This window comes from Capsicum annuum, unplaced genomic scaffold (genome assembly GCF_002878395.1).
Source record: "Capsicum annuum cultivar UCD-10X-F1 unplaced genomic scaffold, UCD10Xv1.1 ctg4644, whole genome shotgun sequence".
In the NCBI taxonomy this organism is placed as follows: domain Eukaryota; kingdom Viridiplantae; phylum Streptophyta; class Magnoliopsida; order Solanales; family Solanaceae; genus Capsicum; species Capsicum annuum.
Window position 1 is genome coordinate 42,639 of NW_025854011.1, and position 21,251 is coordinate 63,889.

Sequence of the window (21,251 nt, forward strand, 5' to 3'; positions counted from 1 at the left end):
TCGAGCATTTTAATTCTGAATATACTTGGTCAGGCCCTCAATTACCTTTACCAGATTTGCAAGTTGCTTCTCTATAGACGAGGCATTAGTCATTATTGCTTAAATAATCATTGGTGATGTTGGAGAGTAGCACAAATTATCGTATAAGTTGATATTTGAAGTGCTCAACTTATGCGGTGTAGTCGGAGATGATGAGTCGCTTGAACGTCCATCGCTCTTTGCGCCAAAGTATTTGGAACCGAAATGCTCAAGTAGAGCTAGAGTCTTCTTAAGCGATTCTGCCATACTTCTTCCTCCTTTCGAAGCACTTGCATTGGACTTCTTTTATTTTGGGGTTGAAGATCCAAAAATTAGAGTTGGTTCGGACGGTACTGGATGTGTTTGTTGTCCTAGCAAACCTGCTTTACTTCTTGTCACAGCTCCTAAGCTTCCGAAAGTAACACTAATGATGCTTTCTACTTTAGCAGAGAACTTTGAGTCAGCAGCTTTGGAAGCAGTTGATTAAGAGTTAACCTTCTTGAATGTCATTTTAGTGTTGTTGAACTTTGCAGTTGGAAAAGTTGAGATGAGAGGTAGAGATTGTCCCACTGGACATGCTGGAATTTGTTGGACAGTAAAATTTTTGTAGTCAAAAAAATAAATAATTCGAGATAAGAAAAATATACTGCAACAATCAATTTATTGATTTCAATATGTGAGTATTACAATCTCTATGAATCCTCTGATTTACCTTTTCAAATATAATTCAAGGTCTTAAAGCTTGATCTTGAATTTGAACCTGATTTGTTGATTTGAGAAACTTGATCTTGACTTGTGCTTGAATTCAAGGGCTTTTGAGCTTGTTCTTGAATATTGCGGTCTTGATCTTAAATCTTGATAAAATGATTTGAATGCTTGAGCTTTTTAGAGAAATTACGGCGTTCGATCCATGAGCTTTCTCTTGCTACTTGTTAGAGTTCTTGGGGTTCCCTTTTCTGAAATATGAGACCTCTATTTATAGTTGTTGGAAAGGAAGAGTCATGATGAATATGGAATTCCTTTGACCAATCAAATTTAAGTGATGTGACATCTTTTTATGGGCTTTTATTTCATAGGCCTGCTGCATCATTTTGACATGTGACATTTCTATTGGTTCCTTCACTTGACTTGGCATGCCTCGTCATTTGACACGTGATGCTTATTTGGGCCTCTAGAATATAACAATATCTTGGGCTTATTAAAGTGGGCTCATCATTTGTAGCCTAAATTAATGGGTTAGCCCAATAAAAATTGGACTTTAATTAAACCCATATATGTTTGGACTTAAAGAATTAATCCAATTATATTAATCCACAATATTTATTTGGGATTAATATATTTTGAATTTAATATAATCCAAATTTTGTACAAATTTAAATTTAATAAAATTGCATCGCCCATAGTAGTGTATGAACATTTTTATTATAGCGATAGATGGATAATTTAACATTTAATTTTCATCTTAGTTTTATATTATAAAATTTTCGAGTAAAAAAAAAGTGAATGATCTTATATCATCACATTTGTGTAAGTATTTCTCTTACATACATTTGAGTAAGACCAAAAATGTGTAACTGAGAAAATTTAAAAAGTAACTCTTTCTAATATAACATAAATAGAGAAACTAAAGAGTATAAAATGTGAAGAATGAAACAATTTAAAAGAAAAAGGAAAAAATAAAAATATAATATCATTCAGGTAAATAAACTAATAGAAACAATCAAGAAAAACGAAAAGGTGCAACTAATAAATAGAACTTAAAAAATGACATTGATTTCTTTTTTAAAAAAAAAAAAAAATCAAAGGATGCAAGTTATCAACAGTAGTTGATTGTCGAGATCTCTCCACCCTAGATTAGAAGTTTTAAATTTGAGCAAGACAGATCATGTTAGAAAATGTCACTCTAAGCAATGGATCATGCAATATTCGAATTTGAATAATCTAAACTTCAGTACAAATATTTTTTTTAAATCAAATTTTCTGTGAGATTTGCTGGATCTTTTTTATTAATAGAACTTCAACAGAAATATTGATATCACATAGGAAACAAAAAAATACATAAATTAAAAAGATAAATAGGAAAGGAAAAAGAATAAAAATAAAAAAGGCAAAGTTACAAAAACAAAAAAAATAAAAAAGAAATTTATCTTTTTTCTTTTGCCTATAAAAGGTACTCCTGCATACATCACTTTTCTATGAACCAATTGGAAAACATCAATGAGTCAGCAAAATAAAACCAACACAACATCAAAATAAATTCATTCCTTAAGTTTTTCAAGGTATAAGAAATTTTATACATATATTTGTATGAATTCATAATTATTGCTATAAATAAACTAAGTTATAATACAAATATTTTTCATGTAGAATTTTTGATATATAGCTTTTAGAAATTTTAGCCTTTACTAATGTTTTTATTTTTATGCATTTAGTCGTATCTTTTATTTCTTTTGTTATATAATACTATATACATAGTTTACCAATTTTATGAAGTAACATTTTTTTTGGAAGTCCTATTAATAGTGTTTTAGTCATGTTTTTTTTATTCATATGAATTTTATATAAAAATAAAAATTAAAAAAAATATATAAAATAAACCAAGAAAGCAAATAATACAATCAAATTCGAATTTGAAGTCCTTTTTTCCCTATTTTATATCTTTTTCCTTATTTCTCACATGTTAATTTTGTGTCTTTCCTAGTTACAATTTTTATTATCAAAATTTTCACTCAAATCATAAGTTAATCTTTAGGTAATATTTTTAAAATATTCCTACTTTTTTTATTCTTTTTCAGTAATATCTCTTATCATTTATAATTTATCATTATCCTCTATAAATTTAGGGAGACAATAAATGAAACATACAAAGTTTAAATATGAAACAAAATAAATGAATCATTCTTTGTAAATTGAACTTTAATTTGATAACATTATATGAAGCATTTGTTGTCCATTCTTTTTATTTATTGACATCTTAATGAATAATAAGTAAATACAATAGAGATCAAAGAAGAAGAAAATAACAATATTCATATGAAAGTCTGGGTTGAAAAATATACTTATCAAATATATTGTAGATTTATCCTAAAACTTCTTCAAAATTTTTGATTTCTGCTTCATTTCTTCTTCTTGATTCTCCCTCGAATACCTCGAATGCGTTATTGGTTCAAGATCTCTACAAGAGCACAAAATAGGTAGTAGCAACATTTACGTTTTGAGAGTATAAAATGATGATGGATTATTATGACCTTTTTGTTGGATCATTCTTTTTATCTTACTATCTTCTGCAAATTCATTATATTACACAAGTTACGATTCAATTCATGAAAAATTGAAATGTTGAATGCACATTATATGTTTGTTTTTATACTAATTTTAATGGTGCCTCCAAAAACCTTTCAAATCCTATACTAATTAGGTAATGGAGAGTTATGTTTTTAATTGAAATTAAATAGTAATATTTTAATGATGTAACTTGATCAATATGAAGAGTTGTTCTATTAATTCTGTAGCTTTGTATGTTTAATTTTCTTAATTATGCAGCCTAGGACCATTGTATCTTTAATCTACTCTTAATCATTATATTCTTAACATAGAATACATTTTTAATTTTAAAATGTGAAAAAATTCAAAAAAGGAGAAAACAGATAAATACAATTGAAGATTATTGAGAGGTGTCACATCAGCATTCTTACAACCTTTCTTTATATATATAGAGAGAGAGATTGTGAATTATTTTAGAAAATTATATACTTCCTCTGCTTCGTTGTACTTAGCCCTTATTGATCAGACACATATTTAACAAAATTTTAATTAGAGGTTCATTTTACTAAACTAATTTTATTAATGTTGTCTTAAAGTCTAAATTTGACTACTGTTATTTTATATATATTTTTAAACTACTATTATTTTATTTAATTATTTAATACTTCTTTCATTTCTAAATAGTTATTACCGTTTTTGTTTGCACCCCTTTAAGAAAAAACATTAATTACATGCTAAATTGACAAAATTACACTTAATTTTTACTTTTCTATATTTAATACTTCTTTCTTTTGGGGTACTATATTGGTATCTCATCATATTATGACTAACAGTAAAGGCGGAACAAAGTAATACTTTGGTTTATGAAATGACAAGTATTAAGAAATATCTATTTTTGGTAAGAACGACAACTAATTAAGGGCGAAGCTAGTACTAAGGATGCTATGAGGAAACAAAATAAAACTCTCTTGATTTACTAAAATAAACAAATATAATAAAACATCTCTTTTTGATATAAAGAGCAAATAAAATAATACTAGAGTAATTTTTTTTTTTTTTGATTTCTCACTTGGTGTCCGTTACCTGCATTGGAGTCCCGACTAATTTGAATCACGCACTGTCGGGCTATTTTTGGGGGTGACGCTTCCAGCGAAATTTTCTTCATATCTAGAGCTCGAATCCAATATCTCTAATTAAGGATGGAATAATTCCACAATTACACCACAATCCATGTTGGTAAAGGAGTAAACGTTTTACTTAAGCAAGGATAGATTTGAAAGAAAAAATCAATTATCACCATCTTGGACTCCCAAAGTAGCACTTATTTTGTACCCTTCATTCTAAAATAGTTATTATCTTTAGCTTATCAAGAGTTAATTTAATTAATTTTTAAAGTTAAATTAAATTAATTAAATATATTAAAATTAATAATTTAAATGTTAATCTTTTTGGAAAGTGCTATAAATTATAATTTTTGTCACATCGATGTAATAAAAAAATATATTTAAAAATATTGATCAAAATTTATATTATTTGACTTGTAAAAGAAAATTTACTCTCTTTTAGTTTCATTTTTCCTTGACCTTTATATTAAAAATAACTTTATTTTACTCTTCCATTTTAGTAAATCAAGATAAATTTATCAATCTTTCAATACTATCCTTATTATTATAAGTATATAAAATACTACTATTAGTTCAACTTGAATTTAGCTCCCCTCCATTTTCCTCAAGTGCACATTTAGATGGTGACACTTGTCATATTTAAAATTTATAGATTTAGATTAAATTATTTTAATAAATCTCTAATAACCATAATTAAAAAATAAGTAAGGAAAAAACTCTAACTTTGGTAAAAATAAATTCATCTTTCACTAATTTTGATTCCTCATTAATATCATAATTTTCATGATATACTTTACATCCCTAATTTTAAAATATCTCCCTTTTTAATCTAACAAAATAAAATCAAATATCAATTTGTAATAAAATTATAAAAAATGCATGATTAAAGAAGCAGCAAAATATTTCTTTTTAAAAGAGACAAACTTCATGTTTAGTCAGAAACTATTTTAAAATATTATTAATACTAGTATCTACCATACAATATCTTTTTTCCTCCCCACTTCTCTTTCATTTCTGGCATAATGTTATTCACCAAAAACTTATTTTTTTACTAAATTAACAAAAGTTATTTTTTTTCTTCAAAAGCGGTAGTTTACAAGATTTCAATAAAAATAAAAAATATAATGTTATTTGTTATAGTAATTGAGAAAGTATGATTTGAATTTTTTTTAATACTAAATTTCTCCAGATAATTATCTCGAATTATTTTTGTAATTTTGTATTTTTCTGCGTATTTTTAACTAATGATATTTATGTTTTGACAATTTTTTAATTAAAATCAAAGCAATCATATCAAAAACATAATAAAGAAGAGTATTATGAAAGTAATAATATTAATGAGGAGTCAATATAGTGGAAGATGAAATTTTATTACCGAAATTGATGAATTTCTTTTCTAATTTGTTCTTCAACTATGGTTAAAAGGCTTGTTAAAGTAATTTAATCTAAATCTTTGAATTTTAAATATGATAAGTGTCCATCATCTAAATGTGTACTTGAGGAAATGGAAGGAAGTTGTAACGTAGGGGAGCCAAATTCATCAAACTTAGATAAGGTTAATTTAGTTTAATAAATTCTTAATAAATATTTTCTTAAATGAAATTCAATAAAAAGAGAGAAATTAAACTTGACCTAAGGTAGTACTATTATTTATTTATTTTACAACTCTACAGTTTTTAAATCGAAAAGAGAAATGAGATGATACAACGCTATATTGAATAAAACAAAAAAGTGAACATCCTTTTGCTCCCGAGAATTTATAGAGCACCAATGACAATACATTACTCATCATGTTTCATCTTCTATAAATACAAGACTAGTATGACTATTTTCATCAGCGTCTTGTCATTAAAAATATGGGAGAAAGCTCATTGCACAGTAGCTTATCTTCATCATCACCAAGACAAGTGAAACTATTTGGTTTTCAGGTGACGGAATGTGACAAAACCACCGAGCCTCCTCCTCCACCGCCACAGCCATCTCATGATGTGGAGGGAAAGAGATTCGAGTGCCAATATTGCCATAGAGAATTTGCAAATTCTCAAGCACTAGGTGGACACCAAAATGCACACAAGAAGGAAAGGCAACGAACAAGACGAGCTCACCAAATAGGTGATCATCAGCCTCGTTTCCGCCAGGTAGTTCCGATGATCAATGCACATGCAGTAAGATCAGGGTTGATCAATAATAATAATAAGAGTATTATGTCTCGGTATTATGGGGCTCGGTTGCGGTCACAGGTACTTTCAGGGGCTCCACTTCGATTTCAGATACATATGCGTCAACAACAGCTCATGGCCGTTCAAAATCCAGTTGATATAAATAATAATGAAGCCGAGGTTGATCTTCACCTACGACTTGCACCTTCCAGGGACTGATCATGAAATACTCAATAATTTCCATTTCCAAATCTCCTTCTGTTTAGCCTTACTATAAATAATTCAATGAGAATTTAGTACCAATTAGTTATTCTTTCCTTCTTTTTGCTTAGCATTTTTGTTTTTCAATGGGTGTTATATATAACTTAAGAATGAGTAAATTCCACTTCCGCGTAACCTTTACTGGTTGAGAAACAATATATCCTTCCATCTTTTGAATGAGAACACAACTCTCCTTGAATAACATTTGTAGATGCAGCGACGAATTCAGGAATTTTCTTTAGGGGGTTCGAAAAATGAAAATATAAATGTGTGAATAAGCCAACAAAATAAAATTTTAAGAAATGTAATAGTATATAGTCTATAGATATAAAATATTTAAACTTAAATAGGAGTAATTAATAAGTAAAAGAAAAAAGTTACAATTGAGGTTTTAAATTTTGGAAAAAGAAAAAAAGGGTTTTAAGTTTTTTGAGTTTTTTTGTTGATTTTGTATTTGAACTTATTTTAATTTTTTTTTATATAGCAATTAGAGCGGCCAGCAACGTAGATTCTTAAGTAGCAGCAGTTGTAAAGCAATTGGACAGATTTTTTTAAAAATAAACCAGCAAGAGCACCCCTCGCAGGGATCGAACCCACTTAAGCAACTGGATAGATTTTTTTAAAAATAAAACAGACAATTGGATAGATTTTTAAAAAATAAAACATCAAGAGCACCCCTCGTAGGGATCGAACCCACTTAAGCAACTGGAAAGATTTTTTTAAAAATAAAACAGCAAGAGCACCCCTCGTAGGGATCAAACCCGCAAAGTGGGTGCAGTAAGCGTCCTAGAATTTCAGATGAGACCATTGAGCTATTTAACAACTTTGTATTAGGTGGTTCAAATTTAATATATGCACATAAATATAGATTTTCTATCTTATATATACAACGTAATTTTTTGTTGAAGGGATTCGGGTGAAACCCTGGCGACCACGTAGTTCCGCCCCTGGATGGATGAGTTATAAAATATTAATTCAAGGAGAACCGTAATATCACAACTTTTTCCCCATTTTCAATATACAACACAAATACTTGTCTAAAGTCCACAAAATGCAGATTAAATGTGTCTATAAAAATCAAAGATTACTTTTTGTACTTCGGATGATGGCTATGTATATTTTCTCTGTTTTATGTCATTTTCGTTGCGGGAACAGAGACCTCATTAAGGACCATCCAATTGTGGGGCTTCTTTTAGTTTATCCAGAGGCCTTGGGTAAACTAATCGAGTGAGCATTTGTTGTCTTGGGTACACAATCTGCATTTTGACAAAACTATTTCGACACAAGTTCAAGATTAAATTAAGAATACTTATGAAATTTTCCAACACCTTCAACACAAATTCAATATAAACTATCAAAGAAGTGTGATTTTATTAAGAAATAAGATGAAAACAGAATAAGCCAACTCTCCCGAATTCATGGAGTGTCCTTAAGGAAATAATTCCCTCAAGTACCTAAGGTTGCAGATTTTTTCTTCCAGGATAAAATGGCTTCACAACCAGAATGTAGTGGTACCTCAATCTTTCTGATTTTCTTCGAACTCAATAAATGGGGGATGATCACACATAGTTTTTAGAAGTAAGAGAATATTTTTCTTATGCAGAATTTTTCATACTAAACTTGTGGAAAAAATCCAGGTTTATATAGCCATGAAGTACCCTTTTGGAAATGAGGCAACGATTCATTCAGAAAGGTGTATCCTTTGGAACAATCATGTCTGTCTATTTGAAAGATTGTGTCTTTTTCTGAACAGTCACAACTATCCGAACAGTCTTCCCTTTTTCTGAAATAGTGTGTCTCTTCCGAGCAGCTTTCAGCGTTTCTGTATGCAGAAGCATGAACGCGTTAATGGAGAAACAAAAACTATTGCATTTTTTTCTTTGGATTTTTGAACTGGATTTTCCCTACTTTTCAAATAAATTGTCTAAAAAATTAATTTCATCGATCATTTTAGAATCCGAAGCCGAAGCCAAGCGAGCAACGACGACGACGACGTGACGCACCTCTTGGTTCTTTCCTCACTATCCATGTGGAGTTTGTGTTACTTAATAAAAACACATGAAAGTTTCATTTTCCCACCAATGTTGGAGAATTAGTAGAATTTTCTTATTTTTTAGTACACTTTTATTTTTAAGTGTGATCTCATCCCCCTCCCCCAACTAATTTCCTCCATTTTTCATTCACACTTTTAACTTGAACCCAACAACCCCCCACATGAAGAAGGAATGACTATTCTTTGTAAAACTTTTACGAACAAGTATATGATCATCAAGCGAAGAATGATTGCATCTGGAAAAGTGAGCTTCTCTTTAAACTTCTCGTAGTAAATATGCATCGGATGCACTCGGTCAATCGGTAGATTTGACATCCTTGAACCTTCGAGCTTTAATGTACACCGAGATAATACATGTCATACAACCAGCCTTTTACCATTTATGGTTCTCACGGTTTTGTTCGTTTCAGCCATAAATACTTTTCGATTTCATAAGAGCTTAGAGAATAGACTTTTACTAACATCTCCTTAAAGCAGCTTCTATTTCACCCTCACATAGGTGATTTCTAATTGTTCAATCCTATAGATTAAACTATTTGGTAAAATCTGCCAAATTTAGATAATCATTAAAAGACTTTCCACTATAAGTCTTATCTTTATTTATTAAATATTTTCTACATCATGAGAATGGGTTGGGTATAATGGCAATGTTGAACCCATCAGACACAACTTTGTTTGATCTCCTTGAACCTAGCTCTTGAGATCTCCAGTATGCTAGGTAGAGTTACCACCATGCTGACTTGTCCTTGACCATAAACCCATTCCCTTGGATGTTCTATCAATTCCTTCTCTAGTTAGGGCTTTTGTAAGTGGATCCGACACATTATTCTTTGACTTCACATACTTAACAGTTATAATTCCACTAGAGAGAAGTTCCCTAACAGCATTATGTCTCCATATTATATGACGAGATTTACCGTTAAATATCATGCTCCCTTCCCTACCTATAGCTGTTTGACTATCATAGTGTATAGATACTGGTGCCAATAGTTTGGGCCAATAAGGAATATCTTCCAAGAAATTCCGGAGTCATTCTATTTTTTCACGAGCTTTATCTAATACGATAAACTCAGATTTCACTGTAGAGAGAGCAATACATATCTGTTTGGATGATTTCCAAGAGACTGCTGCTCCACCTATAGTAAATATATATTCACTTGTGGATTTTACTTTATTTTATCTGGTGATCTAATTTGCATCACTATATCCTTCAATTATCATAGGATATTTATTATAATGCAAAGCTTAGTCTTGAGTGTATTTAATATACCCCAAGACTTTTTTCATTGCCATCTAATGAGTTTTATTGAGATTACTCGTGTACCGACTTAACTTACTAATAGCACATGCTATGTCTGGCTATGTACAATTCATGATATATATCAAACATCCCAACACTCTTGCGTAGTCCAACTGTGAGTCACTTTCACCTCTATTCTTTTGAAGTGCAGAGCTCATGTCCAATGGAGTCTTAGCAATACCAAATTTCAAATACTTGAACTTGTCAAGTACATTTTCAATGTAATGAGACTGTGACAATGTCAATCCTTATGGAGTTCTTATTCCTAAGATCACATCCGTAACTCCAAGGTCTTTCATGTCAAACTTGCTCTTAAGTATTAGTTTCATAGCATTTATGTCAGAAATGTCTCTATTAATAATCAACATATCATCCACATACAAACAAATAATGACCTTGTGATTTGGAGCGTCTTTAATGTAAATACATTTATCACATTCTTTTATCTTAGACCCATTTGCCAACATGGTTTGATCAAACTTCATATGTCATTATTTAGGTGCTTGTTTTAGTCCATAAAGTGACTTCACAAATTTATACACCTTATTTTCTTTACCTGGAACCACAAAACCCTCAGGCTGTTCTATGTAAATTTCTTCCTCTAATTCTTCATTTAGAAATTTTGTTTTCACATCCATTTGATGTATTTCATGACCATATACCACTGCCAAGGCAATTAACATCTGAATTGACATTATCCTTGTTATAGACGAGTATGTATCAAAGTAATCAAGGCCTTCCTCCTGTTTGAAAACTTTTACTACAAGTCTTGCCTTATATTTGTTAATAGTACCATCCGTTTTTATTTTTCTTTTAAATATCTATTTAGAACGAAAAGTTTATTTCCTGGAGGAAGATCAACCAACAAGTATGGTTGCTCAAGATTGATTCAATCTCACTATTTACTGCCTCTTTCTAAAAGGATGAGTCGAAAGACAACTTGGCTTCTTTAAATCTTTGAGGCTCATTTTCTAAGAGAAATGTTACAAAATCCAATTCAAACAAGGTTGACGTTCTTTGACGTGTACTACGTCTTGAATTCTCATATGTACATCCTCACTTGGTTTATCTCGATGTCGTTTAGACCCTCCACTAGACTGTTTATGTCTAGTTTATGTGGATAAATATTTTTAAAGAACTCAACATTATCTGATTTAATTATCGTATTTTTATTGATATTCGGATATTCAGATTTATGAACCAAAAACTGACATGCTTTACTACTTTTAGCATAACCTATGAACACACAGTCCACTATCTTAGGTCCTATTTTCACCCTTTTAGGCATAGGAACTTGGACTTTCGCTAGGCGCCCCCATACTTTGAAATATTTCAAGTTGGGTTTCCTTCCTTTCAATTTTTCATATATAATTGATTGTATCTTACTATGAGGAACTCTATTGAGTATTCGGTTAGCTGTAAGGATATCTCCCCCCTATAAGTTTTGCGGTAAACCTGAACTTATTAGTAAGACATTCATCATTTCCTTTAATATTTGATTTTTCCTTTTCGCAATTCCATTAGATTGAGGTGAATACGGGGTCGTAGTTTGATAGACGATTCTAGTCTCTACACATATTTTTGCAAAGAGAGATTCATATTCTCCATCCCTATCACTTCTTATCATTTTGATCTTTTTCTCTAACTGATTTTCAACTTCTGTTTTATATTGCCTAAACACATCTATTTCTTTATCCTTACTGTTTAGTAAATAGACATAACAGTATCTAGTGCAATCGTCAATAAAAGTTATAAAATACTTTTTTCCATCACGAGATGGTGTTGACTTCATATCACAAATTTCAGTGTGGATTAAGTCGAAGGGATTAGGATTTGTTTCAATGGGCTATACGGATGATTAGTATACTTTGATTCCACACACATTTGATATTTTAATTTATTTCACTCAAAGTTTGGCAAAACTTCTAAGTTAATCAGTTTTCACAATATTTTGTAATTGACATGTCCTAATCGTTTGTGCCATAAATTATTAGACTCAAGCAAGTTAGAATAAATAAAACTTTTATTGATTTCAACATTCATTACATTTATCTAAAATAGGCCCTCAGTGAGGTAACCTTTTCCTATGTACACTTCTCCTTCACTAAGTATAATTTTTTCAAAAATAATTACATATTTAAATTCATTTTTATCAAGAAGCGATACAGAAATCAAGTTCTCTCTTAAATTTGGTACATACAGGATATTTTTGAGAGTCAAAAATTTGCCAGAAGTCATTTTCAAGCATTCTTTTCCTGTCCCTTCAACTTTTACAGTTGAGAGTTTTCCATGTAAATATTCTCTTCACCTTGAGCCGGAGCGAATACAGCAAGCAACTCTTTATTTGCGCAAATGTGGTGGGTGGAACCAGAATCCATCCACCATTCTCTAGGATATCCCATCAAGTTACATTATGAAAGCATGGTATATAGATCGTCCATTTCATTCTTGGATTTATCCATACTTGCTTGATCCTTCTTTTTGTCTTTCTTTGGGGCACGATAATCTGTAGACTTGTGGCCAACCTTGCCACAATTAAAGCATTTTCCTTTGAATTTCGTCTTAAGTTGATTGTTTTGTTATCCAGCTTTATTCTGCTTCTTTGAGTTGTTGGGGTCTTCTGCTACAATGTTAGCTCCATTCATTGCAGAATTTCCTTTAGACCTCTTCTCTGTGACTTTATTGTCTTCTTCAATGAGCAGCCTCACAATGAGGTCTTTGACTATCATCTTCTTTCATTTGTGTTTCAATTAATTCTTGAAGTCCTTCCATAAAAGTGATAACTTCTCAATAATCGCAGTAATTTGTAATGCCTCGTTCACAACTAAACCTGCAACAAGGTTTATGTGAACATTAAGAAATTTTTTAACATGTTCAAATAAGGCATTCATTAAATTTATACCTTCCGCAAGGAGATGGTGGATGATGACTTTTAACTCTTGTACTTAAGAAATAATAGTCTTGCTGTCAATCATTTTGTACTCAAGGAATCGTGCAACATAGAAATTCTTGGTTCCCACATTCTCAGTCTTATATTTCTTTTCCAATGCATTCCAAGGTTCTTTAGATGTCTTCATTACGCTGTAGATGTTTTGTAGGTCATCTTGGAGGCTACTTAGGATGTAATTCCTATATTGGAAACCAGAATGTTTCCATGCCTCTGTTACAACAAATCGCCCCTAGTCCGAAGTTCCTTCGGGTACTTCTAGAGCATCTTTTGAAATAAACCTTTGAAGACATTAAGTTGTTAAATAAAATAACATATTTTTTTTTCACCTCTTGAAATCAATTTCAAAATTTTTTTCGGGCCTTTCCCCTAGTGCCATAACGGGTGACACATTTGTGTGACTGGTTATGGAAATATTAGTCGCTGCCACACTTGTCACACCATCAGCATGACCTTCTATAGTCATTTTTCCTATCATAAAAAAATAGTCAACTTTAGTATAAAATATACTAATTACAATTTCATAGCAACTTATAACCACTACTTGTTTCTAGTTTAATGACGAAGTTTTTAAGTCTTCCAATCATTAACTGAATGACCTTTAACTTGTGATGAAGATTTTATTTCTTCAAATCACTTGTTAAGTTCAAATGGAGTAGAAAGATTAAAGCTTTAATCTACAGAAACCAAAAAATACATATCATGAAGTTTAATTCCTTAAGATTGTTGTCTTGGGTACACAATCTGCATTTTGGAAAAACTACTTCAACACAAGTTCAAGATTAAATCAAGAACACTTATGGAGTATTCCAACACCTTCAACACAAGTTCAATATGAACTATCAAAGTAGTGTGTGATTTTATTAAGAAATAAGATAAAAATAGAATAAGCCAAGTCCTCTGAATTCACGGAATGTTCTTAACGAAATAATTCCCCTCAAGTACCCAAGCTTGCAGAATTTTCCTCCCAGGATAAAATGGCTTCACAACCAGAATGTATCGCTACCTCAAAATTTTTGGTTTTTTTCGAACTCAATCAATAGGGGATGATCACACAGAGTTTTTAGAAGCAAGAGCATATTTTTCTTATGCGAAAATTTTTCATACTAAAACTGTGAAAAAAATGCAGGTTTATATAGCCATGAAATATCCCTTTGGAAAGGAGGCAATGGTTCATTCAGAAAGGTATATCATTTGTAACAATTATGTTTTTCCATTTGAAAGATTGTGTCTTTTTTTAAACAGTCACAACTATCCGAATAGTCATCCCTTTTCCTAAAATAGTATGTCTCTTTCGAGCAGCTTTCAGTGTTTCTGTATACAGAAGCATGCACGTGTTAATGGAGAAACAAAAACTATTGTGTTTTTTCCTTTGGATTTTTGGACTAAATTTTCCCTACGTTTTAAATAATCTTTTTCTAAAAAATTAATCTCATCGATCGATCATTTGACAAATTCAAATCCAAAGCCAAAATCGAGCGAGCGACAACGACGATGGCGGGAGGTACCTCTTGGTTCTTCCCTCATTATCCATGTGGATTTTGTGTTATTTAATATAAACACATGAAAGTTTCATTCTCCCGCCAATGTGGGAGAATTAGTAGACTTTCCTTATGTTTGAGTACACTTTCCTCTTGATCTCATTTTTTCCTCCACTAATTTTCTTCATTTTTCATTCTAACTTTTAACTTGAACACAACAGAACTAATATTGACATCAAAATAGCGTTAAAGTAAAAAATAATGTTGGTTAAAATGGAGAGAAATTGAAATATATGTCACTTTATAACAACTGTTCTCCCACATTGAAAGGAGAAAGAAAAATCCTTCTACTTAAATATTGAAGCACTCATTCATATGGATAGTAAAACAATAAGAAGAGAAGTCTTGTGCCGTCACCCGACGCATGTCATAATGCACCTCAAAAGGACGTGCCCCTTTGAGGCACTGGTTGAAGACGAAAAAAAGGTGTCCTTCATGAAGGTGCCGATATTGCATGTCACAATGCACCTCGAAGGGATGTGACCCTTCAAGACACTGGTTGAAGACAAAAAAAGGGTAACCTGTGCAAGAAGGTGCCAATTTTCTAATGCAGATGACCCCACAAGTCAAGGCCAATATTTTGGTCTTTGCCAAATGTCGACCTATGGTCGTATGTGTCCCATCTGCGGGATGGTTCGATGGACCAAAATAGTTCTTTTTATAAAAGAATTTCTTTATTTCTGAAGCGCCACCTTTTGACTATAAATACCTGATTTTTCCTCAAATAAAGTGACAAAATTTTAAAGTGAAAAACATCTTTTTCTTCCTAAAAGGTCAAGTGTGATTTATGAATCATTGAGTGCATTCATAGTTAGACAGAGTTTGAGGTACCACCATTCTATTGATGTGATTCATATATTTCATAACCTTAGGTACTTGACGAGAATAATTTTCTTAAGGACACACTGTGAATTCAGTGGACTTGAATCTTCCAATCTTCATCTCTTTCTAACGTTTGATTTTTCTATTTTTAGAAAATAGTTTGAACTTTATATTGTTCATGTTCATAAGTTGGATTGAAATTTTTGTTGAAGTTCAAAGTTGTGAATACAGAGTTACAACTTCATTTGATTGTTCATAGGTTAATTTAAACATGTGTTTGAAGTTACTGTTGAAAATTACAGATTTTACTAGATCAAAAAACCAATAATCTTAAAGAAATTATAAGTACTTTGTTAATTTGTATTAGGTCTGATTTTCTAGATACTAAAATCTTTTGATTTCTACTTTCTTGATTAGAAGAATATACAAACTTCAATGAAAAATTGAATTCTGAATTTGGTTTGAAGAATATAAAAACTTCACTGATTTATTGAAATCTCTGTATTGGTTTCTGAAGTTTAAAACCTATGAATTTTCACTCTGCTTTAAGTTGATTCTAATTTGAAGAATATCAAATTTGTCAAGTTTCAAAGTTTATTCGATTGTTGATTTGAAGACATAAAAACTTCATCATTGACTAGAAACAAGTTGTTTAAAGATTAAGTTTTTATAGTTAGTACTTTGAAATACTAAAGTATTTGTCAAAGTTTTACAAAAAAAGTAACTAATGCAATTGAACAACAACTTGATTCTAGTGTGTATGGTTCTTTCTTAACAACAATCAATATTGCATCATTAAGCTATGCAGATGTTGCTCTAGCAATGACAACTACAAAAAAATTGGAAAAATATTTCGGTGTGAACTTCAAAGAATGATAGAAAATGATTTTCTTTTCGCTGACCAAACTTGAAATTAAAAGGTCCACAAGTAGACATTCTCATGTTCCTGAAATAGAAAAGTTTGAAAGCTAATTATTTGGTTTGAAAAATCTTGTGATTCATCTCAAGATAGAATAGTATAATGAGTTAAATGAGAATCATCAATGATGGTTACAAATCCTGTTAAGGATGATGCTCCAAGTAATAAAAAATGAAAAAGTCTTCTGGATAAGAGAAAGAGCAGAACAAGAAAATGTTCAAAGGCAAGTATATAATTGTAGTGAAGTTGGACGCAAAGCTCTAAATTACCAAGTTCTGAAAAAGAATAAGAAAAGAACTCAGATAAATATGTCAGAAGAAACTGAAAATATTGAAAATCGATGTGCTATGATTACTTAATATAGTCTAGTTGAAAATTCAAATGAATGGTGGTGTGATTTGGGAGCCACTAGACATGTTCGTGCAAATAATAAAGCTTTTGCTATTTATGATACCGCTAGTTCCAAAGAAGTAATCTTCATGGGAAATAACACAACAACCAAGGTTGAAGGTAGTGGAAAGATATTCCTAAAAATGACTTCCGTCAAGGCATTGACTCTCAATGATGTTCTTTATAGTCCTACTATTTGGAAGAAATTAGTGCCGACAATACTTCTCATTAAAAATGGATTCAAGTGTTTGTTTGTGTTGGAGAAAGTTAATAACCAAAAATAAAATTTATGTAGAAAGGGCTACCTCAATGATAACCTTTTCAAACTTGAAGTAATGACTATTGAAATGAAGAATGTTGAGGCTTCTTCTTACTTGCTTAAGTCAAATGAATTATGGCATGAATGTTTGGGACATGTCAATTACAAAACCTTATGAAAATTGATTAGTACAACTTTTCACCTACAAACAAATGGTCATGCAGAGAGGACCATTCAGACCTTAGAAGGATATATTGAGGGCTACTATGATTAATTTCAAAGGTATTTGGGATGATCACTTGCCTTTGATTGAGTTTTATTATAATAACATAGATTACTTTAGTATTCAGATGGACCTGTTTGAGGCTTTTTATGGTAGGAGGTGTAGATCTCCTATTAGGTGGTTTGAGGTTGGTGAAGCTGTGTTGATAGGGCTAGATTAAGTGCATGAGGTGATGGAAAAAGTTTAGCTAATTAGTAAAAGGTTGAAATCTTCTTAGAGTCATAAAAAATAGTACATAGATGCGAGAAGTTGGGAGCTTGAGTTTGATGTTAGTGATTTCGTCTACTTGAAAATTTCGCCCATGAAAGGGTTGAAGAGGTTTAGTAAGAAAGGAAAGCCCAGTCCCCGTTATGTTATTCCTTACAAGATTTTGAGTTGATATAGTAAGGTAGCCTATGTGTTGGAATTTTCTGTAGAGTTAGTATCACTGCATCAAGTCTTCCATGTTTCCTTGCAAATGAAGTGCGTTGGTGATCCAACCCCAATAGTCCCTTTAAAAAGGGTTGGCATGGAAAATTACCTCATTTTTACAGAGGTCCCAGCTGAGATCCTTGATCATCAGATTTGTAGGCTAGGGAATAAAGTGGTTGCCTTGGTAAAGGTTATGTGGAGAAATCAGTCAGTTGAGAGAGCTACTTGGGAAGAAGAGGCAGATATAATGACCAAGTACCTCCATATTTTCTCTTCAAACTTAGTCTCAGCATGGGGTAATATTTTCCCTAATTAATTAATTCTTTCATTACTATCTCAGACTACTTAGTTATTTTTGTGTCATAGCATGCATTCATGAGTTCATTTCATTCCATGCATCAGTCATATAATTAGACATCAGTTCATGGTTCAGCTCGTAAGTATTCAGTGTAAAAATTTCAGATTTTCCCCTAGTACTTCAGCTTAGTCAGTTTTATTCAAGGATGCATGATACCAAAGAGGATATATTGTAATACCCTAAAATTTTCAGCTCTAGACCCACAAAAACATAGGCCATTGAATTAGTTTTCCAACTCTACTAGTCTCACCTTAATCCAAAGTCGTAGTAAGAAGTTATGGAAAATCTTCTAAGGCACTATCAAACTGTCAGTGACAATGACTCTAGTAGCGACCATTATCAAAAACAATGAATAGTAGCCTAGACTCATTTCCATAATAGTAGGTGACCAAAGAATTTCCTCTAGTGGTAACAAGTCCAGTACATGCCTCGTTAGACGAAATGAGTCGTAGTGTGTAGACTCATTGTCATAAAAATAGGGAACCAAAGACTCAATCCCTTGGCAATGAGCCTTCATAATGACTCATTATCAGACCTAAAGAGTCATCAGGAGGAAGTATTGCCACTACAAAAAGGACCCAAAAGCTTAGGTCCTCAGGTGATGACTCGTTACAAGATATAACGAATCATTACTTGAGCTGTGATGATTGTTTCTCCGAATTACCTTTTTCAATTTCAATCAACACTCCTCATAGCAACACCATTTCATGTATTATACATGCACAAAAACAAAAAATAAAATCTTTTCTATCATGCATAAATAAAAGGATACGTTCCACTTTCGTGGCATGATGATTGCGCCCTATCTTTTGTGGTAAGGTACCCCTCCGACTATCATTATATTTCTACTTAGAATATTTGAATCTCCATCCAAATTTTTCTCACTATGACTTGAGAGGTAGAGGGACAAAATATTTAAATCTTATAAGGTGAAGCTATATAGAGGTGGGCTCATTACGCTGAAGCTTCTATCTCGCCACTTTGAAGACTTGAACCTTTTACCCAGTTTCACATCAAATTTTTTATTTGGCTCCTTGGTCAAAGGTGGGGACATCAATAGATCACTATTTGTACATCAAAAGTTGAGCTTCTTGGCCTTTGATGGTAGGGTTTCCATGTGCTCTTTTGGAGTGTCAAATTCCAAAATGTAGGGATGGTGCTCTTTTTCCCCATAATCTACCATTTTCCCATGTAGATGGATTCTCATCATATTCTCTAAGAACAATTTTGAGATGTGGTTTGAAGGAGGTCCATCCCTTAATTTTGGAATTGCATCCTTAGTCACACCCTCACCCCGAAATGGACTAGGGTCTTCATAAGAGATATGCTTTGCTTTTTTTTTTTGACTATAGTACCATTTCCTCGATCTTGGAATCTTCAAAAATATGTGGTTTGGTTGATTGAGAGATCTCTGAGGCTTCTTTGGTACCAAGCTCATCATCATAGCTTAGTTTCTTTTCTTGATTAACCTCTTTTTCGTAAGTAGGTAGGTGATGGCATTTGGATGGTTTGTTTCCTTGTCCATTTCCTCTATCTTGGCAATCTCCCATCCAAATGCCTCATTGGATTGATGCATGTCGTGCACATTCTCCCTCATTGTAGTTACCCGATCAAAATAGTTTGAAGCATTTCTTCAAAATTATTGGACCCGGTATGTTATTTTCCTTCTCTGCATTATAAGACCTTTCAAACTCGTATAAAGAACTAGCATTTCTTTTAGCATAATGAGGGGAGGGGGTATTTGGACAATCACTCCAATGTCCATCTCGACCACCATATAAAGAACAACTATGTCCGTCATAATATGGACATGGATCGTCAAAATAGGATTTCCAACTACCAAAGTCATCTATCCCAGGATGCCATGGAGTAAAGTAACCGAAAATAAAAAATCTACCTAACACAAGAAACAAAATAAAATCACAAACACTTATTCACAAGTTTGAATTTAAGCAAGTAAGCAAAAATTCCAAACTTACTTAATAAGCCAAATTGTTCTCCGACAATGGTGCCATTTTTGATAACTCTCAACTTACACGCCAATTTAAGTGCAAGACAGTCATCGTCAATATATTTATCAAAATTTTGAATCGGGGTTGAATACACGAGGAACAACGCGAGTGGCTATCAAATTAGCTTGAAATAATGGATACTCGCTAAAATTCAAACCTAGCGTACAAGAAGATAAAAATGAGAGGTTTGGAAAATATCACAACTAATATTTCTTTTTGGGGTTTTCAAGTATTGATTTGGGGATTCGAATAATTAGAGTCCAATCAATTAAGCACAAATCTTAGGGTAAATTTTTACTAAAAGAACCTAAAATAAGGGTGTTATCAATTCAACTTCACTTTTAGTAGATCAAATATGGGTAGGTTCGGTTAGGGGTTTTGAGAATTTTTGAATGAATGATTAAATAATAGGGTTTGAGTCTTCTTTAGGGAAAATTTGGGATTGGATTGCTGAAATTATATGTCTTCCCCTAGACAAAATCCTGTGCTACCGCGATCGCACCAGCTTTTTGCGATCGCAACTACGAGACTATGGTAGAACTCACGCGATCGCATTAGATGATTGATCTTGACTGACTACGATCGTGGCCCTTAGACCGTAATAACAGTAACTGAGCCTATGTTCTACTCTAGGTCTTCAAAATGCACTTCTTTACTTCTATTGATCTTTTTCATCTCCCATCCACATATTTTTATCTCAATATCTGTGTGCCTACAAAATGTGGAACATAGTGTATTGAATCACAAAGTTATCTCATTTAGACAAGAAAATCATAGTAGTGTGTACGGAAGTAGAGTGGAAATGAGTGGTAAATTTACCACTCGTTACCTTCCATCCCTGTTCCCAAAAATATTGTTTGAATTTAGGTTATGTCGAATTAGGGTTCATACCTATTTTTCATGATTTTGTGATTATGATGATTTCTAATGCTTTAAAATTCATTTAGTACAAAAATTCATGTTTTTTTAAGTTTATACTCACACGAGTAATTATTATGCATTGAATTTTAGTGTTCTTAACAAAAGTATCATAAATTGGTAAAAGAATGTGATTTTAGAATGATTCACTCAGTTTACAAGAAGTTTAGACTTGCTATTTCAAATTATAGACTAATACAACATGATTACGA

General features: G+C 31.9%; 1 protein-coding gene across 1 annotated transcript; it reads left to right on the forward strand.

Annotated features, from left to right (window-relative positions):
* Positions 1-6,262: 6,262 nt before the first annotated feature.
* Positions 6,263-6,888, forward strand: LOC124892370 (zinc finger protein ZAT5-like). Its single transcript, XM_047403672.1, has one exon. It carries the CDS (start codon positions 6,263-6,265, stop codon positions 6,782-6,784), a length of 522 nt encoding a protein of 173 aa, XP_047259628.1. The 3' UTR covers positions 6,785-6,888.
* Positions 6,889-21,251: the final 14,363 nt, after the last annotated feature.

Bases quoted from the DNA above. Each gene is read 5' to 3' on its own strand.
- LOC124892370 (XM_047403672.1), top strand. From the start codon at position 6,263: ATGGGAGAAAGCTCATTGCACAGTAGCTTATCTTCATCATCACCAAGA.